This window comes from Nesoenas mayeri (assembly GCF_963082525.1).
Source record: "Nesoenas mayeri genome assembly, chromosome: 2".
NCBI lineage: Eukaryota > Metazoa > Chordata > Aves > Columbiformes > Columbidae > Nesoenas > Nesoenas mayeri.
The window spans coordinates 45,449,831-45,474,502 of NC_137543.1; the positions used below are offsets into that span (position 1 = coordinate 45,449,831).

At 40.0% G+C, this 24,672-nt stretch overlaps 1 protein-coding gene across 4 annotated transcripts in view; it reads right to left on the reverse strand.

The window, feature by feature from the left end:
* Positions 1-24,672, reverse strand: part of MAPRE2 (microtubule associated protein RP/EB family member 2) — a 95,165-nt gene that overhangs the window by 18,572 nt on the left and 51,921 nt on the right. For 3 of the 4 annotated variants that reach the window (XM_080340455.1, XM_080340454.1, XM_080340453.1), the window contains 3 exons: positions 21,585-21,712; positions 9,252-9,397; positions 7,036-7,249 (listed from right to left, as the gene is read on the reverse strand). In XM_080340455.1, coding sequence (XP_080196581.1) covers positions 7,036-7,249; positions 9,252-9,397; positions 21,585-21,705 — 481 coding nt within the window. In that variant the 5' untranslated portion in view covers positions 21,706-21,712. The remainder of the gene's footprint in view (positions 1-7,035; positions 7,250-9,251; positions 9,398-21,584; positions 21,713-24,672) is intronic. The other variant, XM_080340456.1, reaches the window with a different exon arrangement.

The window sequence follows — 24,672 nt, forward strand, 5'->3', positions numbered from 1 at the left end:
GAATATTTTTTAAACAGTTATCACAGCTGCTTCAATTAGCACCTGGAAAACTTTTTGTGCCTCTAGCAGAGATGGCAAAAATAAATTCACAGTTGAAAGAAAATATTTTGTTCTTGCACTGAAAGAAGTTAGATGAACCAGCTTTGAAAGGCAGTAGTTTTCTATCTGTGGTGCTCCAGAAACAATTACTAATGAGTCCCGCAATAATTAAATATATCCCCCTCCAGTTCCAGCTTTACTATTCTTTATGCTAAAGACAGATGTACACTTCTGAAATTTAAAGCAGCGGATGTTGGCACTGTTCAGGTTTTGGGTACAACAAAGCTAGGCTGCAAATTACAGGTCCCTTTACATCACAAGCTCAGTCTTGCAGACAAGAGGCCTATTTAATGTTTAGAGAGAAATCTTCCTTGAAGCTATGTGAGTAATTAGTATGCTGTTAAATATTTATGTAAAATTCCAAGGAAACTTGTGCATGAATACAATGAGGACGTGCGTGAAGACAGCATGGAGAGTAATGGAAGCCCTGAGCAAACACGAGACTTGGCTGAGCCCTCATAACCATGGCTTCAATGGAATTTGCGAATCACTCGCAGTGTATCTTCAGTTAAATTAAAGGACTTCCCAAACTGAAGTGAATATTCCTGACTCATGCCATAGAAGAAAAAACAAAACAAAAAACAAAACCAAAACACAAGAGGCCACAAAACTAGCAATTTCTTCACGAGCTAAAGAAAAAGTCTCCACTCACAAAGAGTGAGAACAGTAAATGAATTAATATTCACACATGCTTATTGAGGCAGCTACACTGGGATGGTAGAAACTGCTCCATTTAGGGATGCTTAATGGCATAAGTGATGACAAATGATACTTAATGGGAATGAAACAACCTCAGACAAAAATCTGACTCAACTTGCAGCATCCTAACAAGCTGTGGTGCAGCCGCCTAATTACGTTGTGGTGCTCACCTCCCTGGGGTGGCAGGGCCCTTCTGTTTCCTCAGCTCTCCATACCTGCACTGCTGTTGGCTACAGGACAGTCTGATGAGCTCTACATTGATCATCACTGCCAGACAGCTGGCAAAGTGAATTGTGTACAAATACTTGAAACTGAAGCATCTTTTACAAATTTCAAAAGAGCACTTCAAGCAAGAACATACAATGGAGTCTGCTTGTCAGATGAAAAAGTTTTGTTGATGGCATGACTCCCTCAGTTCATTTTTAATAGAAGGAGATTTGATAGGTGAGAACTAACCACATCCTTTACACCTTCATAAATGACGACTTTTCTTTAGATTTAAAATAACCAACATTTTAATGGCAACTATTAGTTGTTCTCAAAAGAAACTCCTATTTTCTCTAAAAACATCTTCAAGTGTGCAAGCATCCATCTTCAATGGATGAAATCGTTCTGCATAGGCTTAACAGAAGAATACAATTTAAAATGCTCTTAAAACCCTGCATTTTCTAAAATTCAGCTGTCTGCTTAGCTATAAGGTGAAAGCAGCCTCAAAAAGAAAGAAAATATGCAAAGAAACGCATATTGAAATACGAAAGATCATGCAAAAATTTGAGCAACACAGACATTCAAACCACACCCACAGTAGACTAAAAATTAAGGGAGCAATTTTCTCCACTGTTTTTCAAACACAATCTTCCTTCTAGAAAAAAAGGCCCTGGCTCCTGCGCTGCAAGCAGCGTTCCTTCGTGGTCTAAACTCTCAGGCTCAGTGGGTTTAAAAATTAAACTCTCTTGATGCTGGCAGAGGGGGTGTGTCTGTATTAAGGCTGAGCCACTTTCCCCTCTGCCTCCCAGGCCAGCACTGTCACCACACATGCTGTTGCTGTCAGCTCATACAATCCCTTGGCCTCATATGAACTAGGCACAAAAGCATTTTCAATTTGGGCTCTTCTCATCACCGGCTCTGCCACATCGCACTGGAGCACCAGCACCATTGCAAGGAGAGGTTGCCATCGCCAATACCAAGTGCTTGCCACCTGAGGAAAAAGGTGGCACGTTTCAGTGGAAACCAAAGGGAAAAAAAAAAAGCCTTGGAAGGTGTTTCCTAGTCCCTTAGGAGTCCTAGCTATGTCACCAGCTGCTAAAATAAAATCACTTTCATTGAGTATTTTTATCTCTCAAAATTAATTTACAGCACATCTGTCACAGTAGGATATACCATTTCCCTATAGAAGACTCAGTATTTTTCTTGCATAATTGGCTCTTTGATGGCACACACATTATATATAAAGCATTCATGCACAAACAGTTCATTCTGCCCTGGTTATTTTCCCTGTCATAGCGTGAGTATTTTTAGCCCTCATGTGATCCTCCAGTATTTTCCAGCTCTGCTTTAGTCATCCCGCTCTCACTGAATATTTCAAACTAAAATGTCTAACAGCCTTCAGATCTAAGAACCTCTTGCATTTTTAGCTTATATGTAAATAATTAATTTTATTAGGGTGTCTTTGACCCACGTATTTTTGACAGCCCACACCCACACACAAAGCAGTGCTCCATGGAGATTTGCTCTGACACACAGCAATATTACATAAGACACTAAGCTATAACCCTGACAACCTGATCATCATTTTCGATTTGATCAGATGAAGATTTTTCTGCTATTTTCCACAGGGGGCATTAGCGCTGGCAGAAACAACAATGCCCTAATATTTTAATCTCTCACCACAATTTTGCCTCTAGATCTGCAGGCTGTTTACCACTGCATTAGAGAAGAGCGGAGGCTGCCGGAGATCGAAAGTCGGCTCTGGGCTGGCAGATGGTGTTATATCTAAAAGCAGCTGTGATGTTGTTGGCAGGGAGCCTGCAGCGGTGGTCTGTGCTGCTGGCTGCACTCCTCCAAGGATGAAAACATACTCGTTCCCCCAGCAGGGAGCCGCATTTACCTGGCAACTCCTCCCTTGTTACTCCTGCTCTTTCTAGAAGCCGCCTTTTACACGTGTCACCGAAGCCATCAGCCCTGCATACAGCCACCAGCTCGGCAACAAATCGGCTCTGTCTCTCAAGGAAGGGATGAGGCGGTGCGAGGGTGGCACAGCAGATTAGTTGTAGGGAACTATTTACGCTTCCATTTCCGAGCTGTATTACCCTTGACCTGCGCTGACTCCTCAGTCAGATCGCCTTTGGAAGGGGTAGGGATGTGGCTGCCGGCCTGCTCCCCGATTAACACAAAAAACGGTTCATTTTCAGATTTCTTGAGTTTTGGTTTGCTCTAAAAGCACTTTCAAAAATGAAATAAAGACCACACTCGACATTTGCAAATATATAGGCAAGTAACCATGTATAGGTACGGAAAGCAGCCACCTGATACCACGAGTCTTGTCAAGCTTTAGTGACAGATTAAAATACCAAAAATAATTCTAACTCATGGCAGTACCTTTGTATGTAAGCTTTCACAGTAGTCTTCAGGGATTTGACTGCTTTCTTCTTAACTGAAAGACATATCTTAAGTCTACCTCTGAAACTACAGTGTTAGAACAGTGTTATAAAGTAGTTATGAATAAGTAAAGAGATCAGTACCTCCTAAATCACTCAAAACCAGAATTCTGGCAAAGAGCACTTGAAGAGTTATTCTGTGGAATACCAGGAAACATCTGAAATGCATATGAAATTACTAGTAGTGAAGTAAGTTATTATTTTAGAAATGTATACATATATTCAATTTAGAATAGGCATATCTAAAAACCTGACCAAAACAAAAATACAGTATGAATGCGTGCCCATATGTCTGCTTCCTCCTGATACTAAGCAACAAATGCATACATTTATGTAGGTCTACTGTATAATGTTTAAAAACTTCTAGATTATGCTGAAAGATCTTGTGGGTTCTTTACTTTCACTGTTGCTTCTTTTGGTTTTGTTAATGAACTGAAACAAGGCAGTACTAATATTTCAAAGCTTCAGTGTTAATGTATAGCAAATCACATAAATCAAGAATGATACATGATAAAAAAGAAAATGTACAAAAGAGAGGCAAGCTATTGTGGCAAACTGCTATGGATGCTGGCAAATGCTTGCTGCATTGGTGTAACAAGTTATTGCATCAAGCAGCCCACCACGTTTACTGCTCCCACAGCAAAACCAGTGGAAATAAAGCCATAACTAAGATCTCAGCCATTTCACTGAAGACCCAGGAAAGTTATATAACAAAATAATCAATACAAAAGTCGTAGATAGCAGCTTAAACTGTGCCACCTGATGTACTGATGGGCATGTATTCCTTCTTTGAGCTCCAGACGGGGTTAGGGAATTCTTAACCTGCTGCAGGAAAACTCACGAGACCTTATCTTTTTGCCTACTTCTTTTGCTCATATGGGCATATTATGGTTCCTTATAACAACTGCAGTGAATACTCCTTCATTTCCAGCTAAGTGCACATGTGCACAAGACAGAGGTACAGCAGCACACCTCCCATGGCAACTTCCCAACGGCACAGACTTCCTTCCACATCACCGCAATGTACTACCAAACAGCAGGAGAGGAGGCACAGAGCAGCCTGCAGATGCGTACAGCACTCCTCCCAGAGGCTCCTATCAACACACACCCAGGAAGGGCTCCCAGCCTTTCAAGCCACCAGGCTACGTGATGTGGTGAGGTGAGGCACAATGGCACAACGCTTCAGTGAAATGAAAACGTGCTTACCCAGAAACTGAATAAACCTAAGAATGACTGACACCTAACTGAAATAATCCTGTTCTAAAATGCAAGTAGCAAAAAAAGCTAGAAATCTTACTTTACAAGCATAATGTCTATATCTACCCACTTTTCCCAGCTCAACAGTAAGAAAATCAGTGTCCTGCCTGTCATAATTCTGGACAATATCTAAGCTGATAATGAAGGAAGTTTTCCATGAAGAAACTAACTCCCACAGCCACAGAATCTTAACAAAACTCATCACACTATATCTCAGTTGTCCTATTCCATACAAGGGCTGGGTGGCATGCGACACGCTCTTCATGCGACCAGCAATGGGACACCAGATCACTGCTTTATCCTCTGTATCAGCTGGCTGGTTCCACTCCAGTAGCTATTCTGTTTCTCTAGGATTGTCACCTCCACAGCTTTAATTTGGATGACATGGTTGTCACTTTGGTAAAAACAAACCATCTGCAAGAAGAATTAACAAGCATGGTAAAGCCTGTATTTAATAAAAGTGTCTTTTCCAATTTCTCAATTGGACACCACCATGACATGAGCATTTGGGTTTTTTCGTTTTCAAAGGGAATGCAAGACATCACACCGGAAATTATAGCGTACCAGGCCCTGAAATTCAGAAGTTCAGACACACTATGGTGCAAACCAAAGATGTAAACAAGCTTTAGAAGCCCAGAGCAGAACAGGCCAGCTATTAGGTGCTCAGTTTCCTGGAAGTGCTAATGAGCTGAAGGCAGCTGGCCAAGCATCCTCCACTTTGACGTCAGAAGTGATCAGAGCAGACTGCTGAAATCTGGGTATGATTCCAGAGTGCAAGTCAGCCTGAAACTGAGGGTGTCTCATACCTGCCCCTTCCCTGCTAGCACTGGTGCATATCTGAGCCCATGAGAAGACAGGTCACAGAATTAAGTAAACTGAGAATAAATCATTATTTGAGGACTCAGGATGAATAAGGTAAAACCAGGACAGACCAATAAAGCAATTAAGTGTGTGTGCATGCGTGTTTCCGTATGCACAAACCTATCTACCTACAGGCAATCAACCTCACTAACACTTGTTTAGAGTTCGGGTATTTTTTTTAATGTGAGCTGCTCTCCTGGTCACTTAACTCTCAGTTATTAAAAAATGGTATCTGCTTAGTGATCAGACATGTCCACATTACATAAACATGAAAGATCAGACTTAGTCCTTTGGCCTGTTCTAGGAACACTGTTGTGGTTTAAGCCCAGTAGGCAGCTAAGCCCCCCACACCTGCTCACTCGCTGTCCCCTGGCAGGATGGGGAAAAGGAGTAGAAAGGTAAAAATGAAAAATTTCACTGTTTGAGATCAAGACAGTTTAATAGGTAAGGAAAAAGTCATGCATGCAAGCAAGGCACAACAAGGAATTCATTCATCACTTCCCATAGGCAAGCAGATGTTCAGCCATCTCCAGGAAAGCCAGGCTCCATCATGCCTAACAACTATTTGGGAAGACAAACGCCATCACTGCCAACATCCTTCCCTTTCCCCAACTTCTATTGCTGAGTATGACATCATATGGTACAGAAAATCCGTCTGATCAGTTGGGGTCATCTGTGTCCCCTCCTAACTTCTTTCTACCCCCAGTCTACTTGCTACTGGGTCAGCGTGAGAAACAAGAAAGGCCCTGATGCTGTGCCAGCACTGTTCAGCAATAACTAAAACCTCCCTATGTTATCAACACTGTTTTCATCACAAATCCAAAATATAGCCACATATAAGCTCCTATGAAGAAAGTTAACTCTGTCCCAGCCCAAACCAGTACAAACGCAAAGTGAAAAGTGAGAACACAGGGGTATCTTTGAGAAAGAGCAATAGTTGCACGTTCCCCACTTAGAGGATGAGCGTACCTGAACAGTAAGCACATATAAAACCACAAATAAATCCATTTTTTCCTTCTGGTCAGCCTTTAAGATTTTGAAGCATTTCACTCACCATAAAATTAATTAAACCAAAATCTGCCTGTGGGAGCAATTTCTTGTAAGTGTGGAGCTGTGAGAGAGTACCACGCTCCTTTTAATATACTTGAATACACTCACACATATCTCATTCATTGCCAAGAAGGTTAAATGCCTTTGTCTCCACCATCAGCCATCACTAGAATCCACATTATTTGCATCAAGAGTTCAGCTGGGGACACCCTCTGCCAAAGAGGGCTGGGCCAAACTAGAGCACACCACAAGAAGTTAACTTCTGCCATCTCAGATGCTACGCCTATGACAAGGCAAAAAGAGCAGTCCAGCCACACGAGGAAATTATTTTTAACTAGTATTTATGTCAAACGGATCATGGTTCATAATTGTCTTCAGAGACAGAAACTGATTTCTTTAAGATGCAAAATACCTGCAGTCGGAGAATTTGCATGGTGAGACTTTTTGGGCAGGTTGAAGATCTGTTCACCAGGATCTGGTGGGGGAATAGCGTCTTGGCCTTGTCGAGCTTCCACAGGATCATACTCCTTCCCATCATAGTTAGCATCAAAGAACTTCTTAAACCATTGAATGAAATCTAAGTTGTCTTGGAAGCGCCCTTTGACCAGTTTTTCCACGGGAATTACCTGAAAGATGGAATAAAGGTTCCAATAATATATCACTGACATTTTAAAATATAAAGATTACATATACATAGTTATTTTGAAAAAAAAATCTAGTAACTATATCAGCATATATTTCTCTGCCATAGTTTTCTTCCTAGAAGAAAGGAAATTATGGTGGATTTGGAAGTGGTCTTAATAAGAAATAAACCAGAAATAAAATGAAGACACGGCCTTTGAACTGCCTGTTCAGTAGGTTTATGTAAGTCTTTGTAATTGCTCCTCCACAGAGTTCCTCCTTTATTATTGCAGTGACAGACATGATGAAGCTGCTCTGGGAGTAATGCTATATTCAGCTACCTAGGGATTTCTGGTTTTAATGGACATGCTACAGTTGGGCATTTTAAAAATGAACAGTTCTTCAAAAGGTCCAGAGAGCAGTTTCTTGCTCTCTGTCCTACCATTTGAACTACAAAAAACCCAGCAGCTTTTCAAAGACATGCTGAAGTTCAAACCAACCTACATTTTGGTAGTACATGTTTATCATATGAACCAACCCTGAGGTTTTAACCTTGTAATTTTTTTCCATTCCATATATAGCCATACATAGAACAGTTCATGGACATGCAGAGTTGACTAAAACGCCTAGAAAGTTTTAGCAAAACAAAAGAAAGGCTATGAGGATGCCTCCATATCCTGCAAAATTTTTCACAGAAATGGAAGCCTCCAAAAGGTGGCTTGGGCCAATATTACAGTGTGAGGTGGTGGTTCAGCATCACTCTGTGGGAGGCTCAACCTTCACAGATGCTGTGGGCAGTCAGGGACTATGAAGGGAACGCTGCAGAAGCAGGGCTGCCCTGCCTTGCTCAATTCATGCAGCAGATCAAAGAACCAAGTTCCATGGATCTTAATGCCTCCTGAATGCAGTCAATTTTCAGCTAGAAAAAGGGTACCTAAAACCATTGCAATTTGCTGTTCTTCAACGTTAAGCCAACTGTGCAGCATTTTATAAGTCTATAATACTCCTACAAGGATTAACGTAGCACTTTGCATGTCCTTTCAGGTTGTTCCTTTTGTATCTTAATTCTGCATTGAGAAAGTACAGCAAGTTTGCTCCCTACAGAAAAATTGACAATGTTAACTTTATTAGTGAAACATTGAAAAGCCTCATAAGTTACACTCTAAATAGATGCATCTACAGCATTTTCAGGAAATAACGAGGGTTTTCCACCCTTTTCAAAAAGTCTTACATGACTGTCTATTAAGGATGTTTAAATTTCAAAATAAGGCTACACTGAAAGCCAGAGCAGAACCTTAAATGGATATACAGGTAGTACATCTGTGTAGAACTAAAGTATAACAACATAACTTTCATTATTCATTTTAATCAACAGAGTAGTTTACATTGGTGAGCCTGTCAAACTCACACATTCAACCATAAACCAGTACCTTATGGCTAAACAAACCACTCTCTAAGAGCCCTCCATTCTTTACAAGATCACATATGCTGGCCAACCTACCAAATAATTGCATACATTATTTCAGCTCTTGAATACTTCAAATTCCTTAAACCCCATTTTGGACAAGAAACATGCAATACTTCTAAGAACAGCATATTTCCAAGCCATTTGGTTGGAAATTCACATCACCGGTAATTTTACTGTATCTAAAATTAAGGTTCACTGATGATAAGGAATTTCCAACACATGGTATTTTATCAAAAGGGTTTCTGATATTAAGATATAATGAGTCAGGCTGCACAATTCCTCAGCAGACACATGGACTCCATTTTCACTTTGTACCTAAATGGAGCATGCCAAATTTCTCCCTTCACACGTAAATAACTTTTTTTGCAGATAATGAAAGATCATGAAGAATGTCTTCACATACAACTTGTACTCCAGTTCTCAGTCCAAAAGTTGAAAAAGTTGAAAAAGCAGTTTGAAGTTTATTTCCCCTATTTATTCATTTCACCCTGTTTATACAACTTTTGAAACTTGTAGTGATTGAAATACAGAATGCCTACCTTATCCACATTCATTCTTTTAAATGATGCTTGCAGAAGTTTGAAGTTGTGAATGTATTCATGCTCCAGCTTTGCTTGAAACTTCACTTTCTTCAAGCTAATGCACCCTGGGAACAACATGTCCATGAACTGGCAGTAAGCTGCTCCTATAACAAGAGAATGCGTTGACATTAATCCAGATGCACCCAGCTAAGACCAAATGGCGTTTAATGTCATTAGCAGAAAGCATGAGCAGAAAGCAACTGTGCTGAATAAGTCCCTGCTGTAATTCAACCTAACACTATGCACCCAAGATCTACTTGCTTCATGTACATTGAATAGTGTAACATATTAATACGGGTTTTTTCCATTCACTCTGGATGCACAACACACTGTTGTGTAGCATCTGAAGAACCACCATGACTAATGCAAAGTAAATCTTTCTTCTATTTAAAACTGATATTCTTGGAATCCCTATACACCATAGGACTGTCCATACAGTGAGAAGATCACAGTCGAAATGGAAATCTCTTAATAAGCTCCCTCAATCCTCACACCTCCCTGAATTCTACCAAGCCAAGATCTTCTTTCTTCTGGCACCTATCTGAACACCAATCAAGTCCAAGGCAATCATTTAAGATTATATCACACCACAATTAAAAAAAAAATAAAAATTGTGAAGTTCTAGCTTGTTAAAACATATTAGCCAGTTCCCACCCCTCTAAAACAAACATCTTTACTGATTTTCATCTCCTAAGAAAGCATTTAAATAAGCAGACTTCAGTGTAGTCCACCCATAGATATCAGAAGCTGGGCTGCCAGCTTTAGTTCTCGCTCAAAACAAGGTGGTTTCTAAGTTGAACTTTGAGGGCTACCTGAACTGGTGTATTAGTAGGTAAGGGTGTGTGTATAATTAAACCAGCACAGAGCTGCAAGTACATGGAAAGTTTCTGAACAGTGTACTGAGTACAGCGCAGCCTTCTGTTGCACACAGGGAGCTTCCCCCTACATCATCATCACATCACTGTCATCTGCAAAATAAGTCCTTATTGTTGACACACTCAAGTGTTTGGAAATTAAGGCTGAAAATGTTTAAGGAAATCAGAGGAAAACCAATTTCAGTTCTTCAGAAGAGAGTTTTGTACAAAATGCTTTACACTCAAAGGTTCAGTGACATCCATTTCTGGAGCAGAGGGTTGCAGAGTGTGCAGCCCCTGCGCTGGAACGTACAGGGAACTGATCGCCTGATTACCCCTGACAAGTTCAATTTCACTTCCACAAAAAGGACTTCTGTGTATTTAGTGCAGATCAGTTTTGACAAACGAGTGTCCAGATCTCACCTAGCAGTTCAGCTCAGTACCAACAACAATGATTTTTATTAAAAAAAAGTATGAGCTGAGTGCTCATACAAAAATAAAATTAACAAAGCGGACATCTGGCTTCCTCAGTTTTACAGGAGGGGCAACAATAAATTAACTTAACAACATTTTTCTCCATGGGCACGCATGTGTTTTGACAGGACCAACTTTATGCATGAGATAGTTCCCATTCTCTGTATCCACTCAACCATCACACATAAAGGGTTACAGAGCTCACAACCTCCCAAAACGAGAAGCAGAGTTTAAGAGTGGAGTTCAAAAAAGTCTCCCAAAATAGTGATATAAGTTTTGCTAAGTGACTTGCCAAGATCAAGCTTCAGTGCTGAAAATCACGGCCATTAACAAAAAAAAAATTCACTTCACACAGCTTTGTGGGTGAAAACTGTCATTAAAAAGTTGGATTTTCCAAGGACACCTTGTGCTTAGTTGTTTGCAATGGTTTTGATATGAGTAGGAATCAAAGAAATATTCCCTAAAGGAAAAGGAGCCTTCTGGCAAGTTACAAACATCAGATGATAAATTTGCATCTTCTTATAGAAAGCTATATAAACACAATTAGCTATTCAAAACTCATCCTCAGCAAGAAGACTGGTAAATATGTGGCAACAGAAAAATGACATTAAAATTAAAGGCATGGATATACAGATAACACATGGCTTGACTACATTTATTACTATCTAATTTCATGCAAAAGGATTATTATGCAATCATTTCATGTTATAAATTGAATTTGTTCCTAACTGCCCTTTCATCCTCCCCATACCCCAATTATAAGCTTTACTCTGATATCTAAGTAATTGCCTGGAGGCCTTGAAAATGCACTGCGCAACCTTTCATCTAGATCCTTTTAGAAAACTAGAAACCCAAAGTGTTCACATGAGATTTTCTCCTTCTGCTGGTAATGCAGATTCCTTCTGCGTGCCTTTAGATACAATCTTACTAGGTTTTTAGACTCTAGTTATGGTGTTTCCTTGTGTTTCCTTCACATGGTGCTGGCAGCTGTTTCTGTGATTTGCCAGGCAGGAGGTGGTCCTGGGTCTGCACGACACTCGAGGGCAGAAAAGACCAGACTGCATCCACACGACAGCACAAACCTGGTCTCTAATATACCGAAGCTGCCTGCCGGGCTGTTTCCCCAACAGGATGATTTTATTACATTGGCAAACACAGTTCATTTAAAATGCTCCTTCCTGAAGCACAGAGGCAACATACAAACATGGACTGAAGACTGTGAACAGGAGAAAGTAAAAATATCATTACAGTCAACTGGGAGTACCTGATTTTGGACACAGAGGTTATGTACATGTTTAATATTATATAGGTATGGTTTATAATTTAAAATTTCACCCTCTAAAGCTTGTAGCTGTCACATTGCATTTGGATGCCAAACACCAGTGCAGCAGAATGGGGCCGCTGCTTTCTGCGCTGCCCATCGCTGAGATTTCCTGGAGGCAGCAGAAAGAGCAGCACTACTTCAGTCACGCAAGACCACAGCGCCTTTACCTCACAGCACGGCATGGAGACACATGGTCCTCTGCATACCAGACAGCACATTAGGCCTGTTCAGTCTACTGTACAACTGAAGCGTCAATACAGGTGCATGGGAAAGGAATATTTTTAACAGAACATAAAGAAAATGGCAATAGAGATAATGGCATCATGGCTTGTGATACACCTCTTGCATAATTTACATGAACAAAAGGATTTTTATGCCATTATATTTTATTCAAGATTTTAAAAGCTCCTCACGTTTTCTGCCAAAAAAACCTGAATACCAACTCTCATGCTCTCCAAAAGCTAACACTCACCCCCTCCAAAAGCTAACAAATCTATACACAAGAGTTGAAAACATACTACATGTCCAGAACAGCTCTCACAATAAATCTATCTCTATGACCAAAAAACTCTTATGGGCATGAAAACATGCACATACACACACACTAACAGGAATAATTTGAAATCTACTCAAATGAAAGATGAAAACTACAGCTGGTAGCACTGCACAAGAGGGATCAATGCTAAAACCCTTTTATCCTGCACTAGTTAACAAGCAATTTAGAACCACTGGCTGAAAGTCCTTTCATGTTTTGATCTCCAATATTGATGCAGCCATTAGTCAAATAAGATATTCACAGGCCATACTCCAAAACCAACCCAGAAACACGGCTGTGCTGGATCACACCCCCAGCAGACACTACTTGTGGCCTGATGACTGAGCAGGAAGAGCCCTGCATCATTCCAGAGCCTGCAGGTGTTCTCTGGGCTGCCCACTGCAGGCAGAGCAGGCGGCAAGGGGGTCGCACTCCCAGGGTGGGCAGGCAGCTGCCAGAAGAGGAGAAGGTATGCTGGGACAGAACTGAGACACAAAACAACCACCCAAGAATTGAAAAGGTGTTTGTTCAAAGCAATTAGAATTGCAGCATTTTGCCACATGCAGTGGTAAACCCAGAAGCTTCGACCCAATCTATAAAATCAAAATATTTTACAGCATTTTCAGAGTTTGAGAATAGGTTTCACTAGCCCCCCTTGCAATGCTGAACTCATTCTACCTTTTGTTCTAGACTTTTCTTTCCCTGCCGCTATGTTTTCTCCCCAGACCGTCCATACTGACTTACAGTTTGCTCTGAAGCATATGCACTCTGCATCATTACAGATTTTCAGTTTTCCTCCTTTCTTCTCTTCCACCTGGAGGCTGATGAATCCACAAATGCAAACAAGTATTTTCTTGATAATCAAAAATAGTTCTGCCTCTGACTATTTAAAGCACAAGGAAATTAAAGGAGATAATGAAGATGAGAGAGTCCTGTTTGCTACAAGTTTTTACTGCTCAGTAAGCCTCCTAGATTTCAGCTGGAGGGCAAAATAAGATCCTTGGCTTTTTTTAGCGTTTATGTTTATATATTTATAAAGGAAAAGGAAAATATTATTTGCAAACTAACTTATTAAAATATACTATAGTTAGTACATAGTATACTAACAAAGCATTTAGCAAAAATACTATAAATACAAACTCAAGTGTTGCCAAGTCTATATTTGTCCCCTACAGGAGGAGTCAGGTCAATCCTTCACATCAAATGCCAGAAGACTCTGTCCCTCCCCGCTCATCCCTGCAATGTGTGGGAGCAAGATCCCAGAAAATCACATAAAACCACACCAGTCAACATGGGAACACAAAGGGCCCACGAAAAGACAGAGCCTGTCTGCGTGTGGGGCTGCTTTGTTTTAATTCTCATGTCCAAACCACAGCAAAAGGAGCTAAGTGCTACACTAGAATTTTGCTAGAAACACTTAGTAAGAATGTTGTTCTAAAATGGCATGCAATTCAAGTTTAAACCTTTTTGCCAGGCCTCAGCTGGATTGTCATACTCTCATTTTTGAAAAATCCCATCTGGGAAAAAGGCTGACTGTAATTAGAATTTTTTGTTAGTTTCTTTGCTTTAAGGAAATATTTGTCAGATAATCTAAAAACATATATCTAGTCACATTAGATACTAATTCCTTCAAATTATTCATTTTCTCCAAAGCTGCAACGACCTGACCACGCATTTGGAAAATACGGGATGATTTGTATGCATATTAGTCATCAGGATTTCAGCTCACTAGAGCAATGGTTGCTAACACTGGTGGGAATCTGCACACACCCAGTGCTTCTGTTACTGGGACAACAACAAGAGGCAGTAACTTGCAAGGAGCATGTGTGACAACAGATTTGATAGGACAGGAGAAAAAAAACACCACTAAGGCCAGCAGTCATGGTTTGCAGCACAGCAGCACTTGAGGCTTGCCTTTAACCTCAGGCTTCCTAGAATTGCGTCTGTGGGAGGGATGTTGACAGCTTTTTGACGTAGATATCAAAGCATAGATTTCCTTTTAGATTTCAAATATAGGTGTTCTGTTATGCCAATCAAGGGATTTTTTTAAAAAACTGAGCATGTCTGAGAGTTGTGTTACATATAGTCACATGTTTAAGAAATAGCACAGTTCATACAATCATAGAACTGTTTTGACTGGAAAAGACCTTTGAGATCAAGTCCAACCTAGCACTGTCAAATCCACCACTAAACCATTTCCCTAAGCACCACATCTACATGTCTTTTAAACACCTCCAAGGATGGTGACTCCACCACTTCCCTGGGCAGCCTGTTCCAATGCCTCACAACCCTTTCCATGAATAAATTTTTCCTAATATCCAACCTGGACCTCCTTTGGCACAACTGGAGGCCATTTCTTCTTATTCTATTACTTGTTACTTTGGAGAAGAGACCAACACCCTCTGTGCTACAGCCTCCTTTCAGGTAGTTGTAGACAGCCATAAGGTTTCCCCTCAGCCTCCTTTTCTCCAGGCTGAACAGCCCCAGTTCCCGCAGTTGCTCCTCACAGGACTTGTGCTCCAGATCCTTCATCGCTTCATTGTTCTTCTTTGGAGATGCTCTAGCATTCCACTGAAGACCACAGTCTTCAAATACATATTTGCATTTCCAGTGTCACCTATATGACCTACGATATATGTCAACACAATTCTATTTCTGCAATTAAAAAAACCTTCCTGATTTAAGAAGTTTCAGCCCATTTTCTGGTAAATGTTGAAGCCCACTTCAATTTATGACCTGCTTAGTTGTAGAGAAGCAAGTGTTCATGGGGCTGTGCATCAAATGAAGCCATCCTGGCCTGAGCTTCACCCTTCCCAGCAACAGTCGTGGGAGGGCACTTAAAAAGATGATGTAGATTAGAGTACAGCCCTTCATTCCTGCACATAGCTGCAGGAACACAGGTGCAAGATGTGCAAGATGGTTGCTTCTGAAAGCAACACTGCCCCCACAGAAAACAGCCTACAGAGCTATGTATCTCGTACAACCTTACTGATGCTCATTGAGACACATGCCTCAGAAAATCCTTTCCCATACAGGTGGAGCATTGGTATATTTGTATGACATAATCCAGAATACTCACTGATCATTTAAAATAATGCATATTAGAGGGAGGTTTCTCCCATGTTAACTTGTATTCTCTTTTTCTTAAATATGTAAATTGCTAAGCTGCTCATAAATTATACAGAGCAGAGTTTTTAATAGTTAATTTTTAGCAAAAGATTATTATAGAACTCATTAATTTTTAAATGGGAAGATCTGAACAATTTCAAAAAACACAGTTCCCATTTAATGTAATAGCTGCATAAGTCATCATGCCTAACAAAATTAGTGCGCTTTTGAGTTATATTAATTACAAGCTCTTTAAAAAGGGGGGAGATCAAACAGCTGACTCTGAATGCTATGAGTAACTAAATAATAACTTTTAAAAGTGAAAACCTTGTTTAAGTTCTATTCCTCCTGAATTCTTAATGAATGACATTTAAAAAAATATATATATATTGGCTGAAAATCTCATTATACTGCTTTGTAAGCTTCCTCAGAAAGTTTTGGATATTATCTTAAATCCAATCATTAACATCCATTGTATCCCTTTAAAGCCAGACATCATATGGAAGTCATTAAAGAGTCATCGAACACCGAGCATCCTCTGTGTTGCATGACCTCAGGACAAGATGCCAGTTCCTTGAAACGTGGCTTGGTTACAGAGTGCAAATGGGATCAGGCCATGTTTTAATCATGTTTCCAAGTCGGTCTAGAGACCCAGCCTTTGCAAGGCTGCAAACTGGGGAGAGGGGAAAAGAACAAAACAAAACAGAACACCAAAACCAAAACCATACGCAAAAAAACCCAAAATCAAACCAACACAACACATCCAGACTCCACTGATGTTGAAACAAGCTGCTTCAGCTTTGCAGGCACTAGCACACCAGGCTGTGTAGAAACCATGCTGGCACCAAATGCTCCAACAGGGTCCTATAATGCAGATTTTAGTAACATATATGCAGGAACTTATAGGTTCATATGGGCAGTGAGCAAAATATACCTTCTGAGACATGAAAAAATAAACAAATCCTATGCAGCTAAGCCACGGAATACACCCCTTTGCATGTATATACACACAAATGACACGCAGAAGAAAAAGTCCTTTTCACCTTCTCTCTGCCAGACCAACACCTTTCTTCTCCCATTCCCTCAGCCCTGCTCAGGAAGATCTTTGGTGGGTGCAGGAGAGCAGAAAAGTCTCTCTCACACCACCTCCTCCTGCTGCAGAGGGCCCATGGTCAGGGTGGTGCCAGAGGGACAATGGCCGCCTGGCAAACAAAGGCTGCCAGGCCCAGAGGCTGATGACCAGCCCCAGGCACAGTCCCTGCAAGCAGGAAACCCAGACTACCTCAGCAAGCTGGGAACAACCCTACTCCCTGCACAGCACCAGTCATAAGGAACAACAGCCCACCAAGGCTGTGAAGGAGCTCTCCCACAAATCCTGAGCTGGAGAGGTAACACAAAGCCAAGCAAAGAACAACATCTGCCCTATCGTCACACTGGCTGCCTTCTTCTGAGATCAGGGAGGTGGAGTATCAACAAAATGTATGTGTAAAGGGACTACATATTTTCACAAGAGAAATGCCAACAGAGATACAGTACTAGCTACAGTAGTCACCACATGAAAAATTCCCTGTGGCAACACGTAGGGCATTGGCAGAGAAAGCATCACAGTCTGAAATTTGAAAATGCCAAGCCACATGCTTTCTTTATAATATGGTCATTTATTAAAAGCAAGGGAAAAAAACCACACCCCACATTCAATCCTTGATCCTTGCATACAAACCCTGAAAGACAGAAGGTCTGCATGCACTGCAGGCCAGACAATTTGCAAGTTTATAATTCTACTGAGAATTTTCAAATGCAGGAGAAGGGGGAAAGATTCTGCTTTCCTTAACCACAAAGGATCACACAAGTATAGAACGCCAGAAATTATACCTCACTTCAGGCTTCGTTTTCCTTTCTGCACACATTTACTATTTCTAGCTTCCTTTCTCATCGTTTATATAACTTGTACACTTTGTGTTGCTGCTTTTTAATTCATAAGCAAGCCCTCTATAGTCTCCTGCCTGACTCTTATTTTGAATATACTCCCATGTAGCAGCCAAACACTCATAAAAAGCCCTCTAACATGTTCACTTGGTATTCCCTATAGATGAAAACCAGCCTTGGTAAAGAAAATTCAGTTCTAAGCTGTTTAGTCAGAATTCTTTTTAGGAAGCCACTGTGTATTCATTACAAAAATAGCATGACTCCTAAGAAACAACTAGTGTCATCATTCATCTGGAACTCCTATTCCCCAAGCCTATGGGTGTTACACATGGGATCCTACTACATTCAATCCACTCAGTTGACCTCTATTATTTTTCATTCATGTATCACATTAAATGTTCTCAAGTCTAATGCCCATCTAAAGACAATGCACTATGCCTTCAGTTAAACCCATGGATTATAAATTTCATATTCAGGTTAACAACCTTGCAGGAAGTCAGTCTCAGAGACCAAAAACTGAGAAAATGGCACTCACCTAAAGCAAAGAGAATTGTATTGCTTTGAGATGCTTGGAGAGATTTTTCTCTCGAGTTATCAAAACTAAATTGCCAGAGGAGCTGCAGACTAAATTTAGACTCTTCAGGGCTGCATCCATCCATAACCTGGACTTTTTGGCACACCACTACTACAGCAGGCATTCAGAAATCTCAGGGGATACTGCACTTTGCTTGGCCTACTTAGCAGAGACAAAAACACATCTAAGACTCCCAAAGAATACAAATACTTCATGACTAAGCCAGCCTCTTCCTTTGCTGCTCCTCACCCTAGCAGCTCTGTTTCTGTAACTGGCAACTGGGGAATAGGCTGGTATTGTTACAGAAAGAGTATTATCAAAGCTACTTCTCCACAGTAATGCGAAAATGTAGGTCTGATTGTTTTTTTCTGTCTTTATTACTAACTGTCACGTTGAATTTTAGGTATGCTCTGAATAAAGCCTTTAGTAAAGGCAGAATGTCACATTATTCCTTCTTGCTTAAGCTCAGAATGTTCAAAATCATTGCCAGATTGGCTGCAAAATGTGGGCACACGTGAGATCACACAGCCAGGTGCTGAATGTAAGCATATGACACATCTAGGTAGCTCATGCCTCCTAAAAGAAACACCTTTGAGTTTTTTGTTCAGACTTAGCATCCCACCCACTTCCCTCTCCTGCTTTTTTTGGCCTTGAATTTAGCTTTTTATGGCCTTTCAATTGCTCCTTATTAACAAGAATGTACAAGAATTGAACAGTCATATAACAGCATGACAAATCCTAATGCATTTTTCTAAAAAAAGAAGAAAATGTCCATACAATTTTACAGTAGGTTATAAAAATTCAGTTACAGTGGCTCTGCAGCTCCCTGTTAATGCTGTGAAATGCCTCATAGTTGTAAAGAGTTTCCCACATCTTCCTTCTCTTTGAAGTCCTGGAGAAATGCTCATATTTAATGGAAACTAACATTAAGCTGCATGAAATCTGCCAATGCTTCAAGGAACATCAATCAAAGGAACACCAGAATGAATGAGTTAGCTCAACTGTTCTCCAACTACGGTCCATACCACATTTGCTGGTGCTCTGCCTGTTAGTTGTCTGGTCATTTGTGCTACTCTTCCCCTAGTTTCCATCTTGTAAACTACACTAGAAATACACTAACTATATATATATAAAATAAACTATTTGGAGTTTACATGGTAAGCTATTAATGTATTAAATACAGAAAGATTCCCAAAGCTTCCTGTCCATCTCTCTTCAATCCTTACACACGCATCCCTTGGATGTGAGAAATGGACTATGCAGCCTCAAATGGAAAGGACCTAGTCCATAAGAGTACTGTGCTCCAGTGTCCACAATAATCTGGCAGAGTTTAGATTCATCAGTTCAGAGAGTAAAGTCCTTCAGACCACAGGAAGGACTTCACCAGAATGCTTCTTCAGATAAGAAACTATTAAAACCCCTTCTGGAATTGTAATGAACATTAACCTAAAAATAAGAATGTGTAAGTATCAAGCTCAACTATTGAACCAAATGGGGATATTCAAATTTACAGCCTTCACCTGTTAAGATATGAATGCAAAAGCATCAGGTAACTATAGCAATCAATACAATCCAGGAAGTTCTAATAGAAGAAAGACTTAATTTTATGCAGGATGAAGAACTCTAATAAGACAATCCTTTTTCAGTTTTTCCCTTGTGGTGTGTCCCAAAATCTTCACTGGAGGTCACAGAAAGAGTTGTATAAGAAGCTGCATGATGAAATGGGACAATGGGTTTGCAACAATTTCTGTGCTTTTCTCCTGCCTGCCGCACCCAGCTGAAGTCTCTCAATCTGCTCTTCTTAAATATATTTAACTCATTGTAATCCGCATAATCAACATTTCCTGAGCTCACACCTCTCCCCTATTTTGGGAAACTTTTTGTGTGTGTATGTTGTTTTTTTTCCTAAGCCCACACACATTTAACTTGACAGAGAATTCACTTCAAAAGCTTCCTTTCAACTGTTTATGAGCATATAAATAACTATGCAGGAACAAGTCAATAACTTGTGTAGTGTGTTTCCTCTTTCAAACAATGGCAAACATTGAGTATTTTGGGATGAAAATGCCTATTTTCTTCTATCTTTCTATGTCCTTAAAAGTGCATGTGTATATATATAGCTACCCCCATATTTACACACATGTGCACACATATCCCCCGACTTGAGTATTTTTTTAATGTACAATTCACCAAAAGAAAATATGTAGTCTAACTTCCGGACATGTAAATATAACAACAGCTAAATATAAATTTTCTATTTCAAGTTTATGACTGTTAAGAAGGTTATTTCCCATGTTCTATGTCTTTAGTTATTTAGTTTATATCAGTTACTTACATGCACTTTAACCTGCACTTTTTCAATGTCAATTTTATAGTCATTGTGCAAGCCTGCAAGAATGTAAGCCTGTGTATGCAGCTGAGATTTGTTTTTTAAATTTTGAAGAGCAGGCTATGAGGTTGCCATCCTCAAAGGATTTTCTGTACCTTTCATGGAACATTTCTGAGAAAGAAAAATTATCCAGAATGCTAGGTAAATTCAAATATATTCATAAGACCCCATTTATGCATTTCAGCTGGACCAGTAAATAGCTGAAATGTGGTAATGTGGTTTCAGTTCTATGTACTTAGAGCACTGTCTTCATAAGTAAGATATTCCCAGCATGGCAGTTGTCTGGAAGTAGCAATCAAAGTTAGAACTCCTCCAACACAAACATCTTCAAATTTAAAAATCACAGTAGGAAATCAGAAAGAATCACTCCCCAGGGGCATCTGTATTCTCAGTGAAACATCAACCTTAGTTTGTGTCATTGTAGTCATCATCTAGTTACAGACCGTTGTTTAACACTTATCTTGTAGTTGCCACTCTGATTAAACAAAACGTCCAAAATATTCAAACTTCTACAATTTTTTTCAGGGCTCATTACCAACATTACTTACAACAAGAGCTCAGTTTCATTTAAAGAGAAACAGACAGATTTTCTAGACAAACTCCTAAAGCCCTCACAGCAGCTAAAGGCTCATTTCCTCAAATCCATGCTTTTTTTCCACAGTCACACTTGTGCTCTTTTCCTGCAAACACCAGCTGGGATTTCAGGACCCTTACCAGGAAGGAAAACGTGCTGGAGAATTTTGTTTACCCAGGGTGTTGGTTTTCTACTTGTCTCTTTCCTAGCTATGTCCACTCTCCATTTAAAAAGATACCACCCCGCTAGCTTTAAAATACAAAAGCTTATGCTATTATTTTCTTGCTTAGTCAGCCGTTTTATTACGCCTATGTATCTTCTGCTACATTCATCACATTCACTTCTACATTTGTTGTGCTTTCTCGAGGTACCTTATCTTCCCTTGATTAACATGAACGCAAAAACGTTTCCTTTGCACGTACACCTCTCTTCCCAGAGTAACTGTTTTATGCGAAAGTTATCTGTTTTCAACAAATCAGACTTCTAGAGTGGTTTTAAAATAAACATTTGTAGAGCATACCATGCTTTCTTACCTGAACAGAGTTGTTCGACTTTTGTGTAGTTTAAAGCTAATATATCATTAACCCATGCGATGATGTCATGTCTGCTCATAGTCTCTTGGGTTATAGAGGTAGAGTACACGTTGACCGCCATTCCCCAACTAGGAAAAAAAAAAAAAACAAAAGGAAAAAAAGTATTATTGACATTTTGATAATTATTTTCTGGATACAATGAATTTACATTTCTTGTTTAAAAAAAAAAAAAATAAGGAAATGCTGCATCACTACACAACCTTCTCTTATTTGTTGAGAAAGGAGGCTTAATTTTTCTTCCTTGATGATACATGGCCTCCTCAGTGTCCTGTTGGAATCTATGAACACGTTTCTGTGGCTTATATTGTGAACTTAAAGAACACATAAACATACAGCATTCCACTTAATGCTAATAAGGCAGGGAAAAAAAGAATCAGACATAGCCTAAAGATAAACAGACAGCATCAGAGACCTGGGATTTCATTACACAGTGCTGTACAAATACAGTGATCTGACGTCTATCCCTCAGCTTTTTGCCACGGCATGTTGAGCAGACTGCCTAAACCAGTATTTAATTTTCAGATAACTTCTAGAAGATGTAGCTGTTCTACTTAAATACCAATTTCTTACTGGGATGGGGGCCTTTTGGATCATTAATTCAGTTCCTAACAGTCACAGAGTGAATAGCAGACAATCCTTTTTATCAATCTAGCAACCTCTATCCTGAAAGTAACTGAGAGTTGCACTCCCAACCGTCTGCTTGGAAAGCTGCTGCAAAGTCCTCTAAATCATTAAGAACATTTCCTCTCAGCTTAAACCCATTTGTTCTTCTGCCAACATTACCTTCCAGCTCTAATGGCTTTTTCTTCCCCAGAGCTGATTCCATATTGCATTAGGGACAGCACTCAAGAGTCTGTCCCAGTGCCGAGGTAGGCTAGATTAAACAAATCGATCTTCTGAGTCTCTTATAAAGTCAGAGCTCGCTTGCTGGTCATGTAAGCAGTCCTCCTTGGATGCAGCCACACTGTTTCAGACTGCGTTCAGATAATGTTTCACCAAGACCTTGGAAAATGGCACTCTGCTGGAAGTTTTCACAGCCACATCAACCTAAATAGATCCTTCAAGTTAGCTACGGTCCTTTCCTGCAAGCAGGTCTCATTCATAGGAGCTTTTACCATCCAGTCTCTAAATGCATAGACTGGAAACGCAAACTACTCGATTGTATTCCCCATTATTCTACAGTAGTTACAGGTTTCTATTGCAAGACATTGTCAAGATTAAACGCGACCATATTCAAGTTCATCTCATCAATAGTTTCAAAGAGCAGAGTCAAGATAACTCATGAAAAGTATAAATAATGTTCCCAAGACTTCAGGAGGTCCACTAGTAACAATCCAAGTATGAGGTGTTACAGAAATGATCAAACAGTCAAAGCTGCACTGTTATTCTTGGAAAGAAAGGGTTTGGTGGGGACTGCACTCCTTTGTGTCTAGTGACACCTTGTAGCTAAACTTAACTGGTGCCAGCCCTGCCACCTCAGCCTTGGACCTCAACCTTCTTCCTCAATGAAAGAGAGTAGGATCTCTCCAGCGGGATCTGAAGTCTGCATGGATTATTTCCATTGAAAATTTGCAAAAAATGTAACTGTTTGAAGCTTGATAGACAACTCTGCAGAGAACACAAAGACTCCAGGTTAACTCCATCCATTTTTCAGGCATCCTGGAGCAACCCAGATAAAAATTGTAAGAAACCCACTAGCAACTTGACACAGTAACGTATCACTGTGTAAGTACGTACAGTAAGGAATGTGTTTAAAACACAAGGTGACAAAGTTCATAAAACAGGTCATCTACTATAAAACAAATTTCACAAGCAACAGAAGACCATTCAAATTGGGCAGTGGTGGAGTCACCATCCCTGGAGGTGTTTAAAAGGCATTTGGATGAGGGACATGGCTTGGTGCTAGAGTTAGGTTAGGTTATGGTTGGACTCAATGATCCTGAGGGTCTCTTCCAAGTGAAATGATTCTGTGATTCTTTGATCTACTGACATTAAGATCCAAAATATAAAATCCCCAAATTTGCTTGATGAGAAGAAAAAAAGAAAAAAAAAGACACACTAAAAAAAAAGGCAAAAAAAACCCCCAAAAAACAAAAAAACCCACAAACTAACAGACAGACTAGTAAGGGAAAGTAAGCTCAAGAAAGTTCAAAACTTCATGCTCCAATAGTCAGGCTATTACTGCCAGCAATTCATTCAGACCCAGGCTGCCCCTCTACCCACTTCTGTATGGGTATCTCCAAAGTACGGAAGAAATGAGCCTGTCCTCAGCCTGTTCAGTTCTTCCCGCCAGCTCCCAAACAGCACAGTTAATTGTATGAACATAGCACTGTATTCACTGTAACAGTTCGCAAAGGTCGTTTTATTGGCACACGCAAAGTGCTTGGATTGAACCGGGCGCTAGGAACAAAGTTTTAGAAACAGGGAGTGCCCATTTACTCTTGAAACCACACAACGTAATGACTAACCATGTAATCTCAGTTTCAGCATCAGGAAGGGACTGAGCACAGCACAAAGACAAACAACACCTTTGTTACTCATGGCATCTGAAGTTTAAACTGTCACTGTTAGCATGGCTTTTACTTTATTATTTCTAGCCTTTTTATATAGCTAAGAAGTAACAGAAAGATACTGTCACTATTAAACTAACATCTTCAGTATTGTTTGTAAGATCAGTTCAAGCAACAGCTTAATAGTGACTTGAATAGTCTCTTAAGATGCAGAATAGTGAGTTTAATATTAAATCAAGAGATCAATATGGAGCGGTCCACTCACTCCTAAAGAAGCTAAAGAAATTTAGATGTTAACATTTGAAATAAAGCTACTCTGATTTGCAATTGCCACTACTTCATCCAAATCTGATTGTTCTCTGGAGGCCAGGCAGAGCTCAGAACAACCATCAGCTACCAGTAGTGAAAGCAGCAATTCTACTCTGTTAAAAAGATCAAGAAAATCCACATACAGGAAGGAAGCAGAAATTCCCTCATCATTCTCTTCCAAAAGGAACTGTAAAGACAAATACCTATCC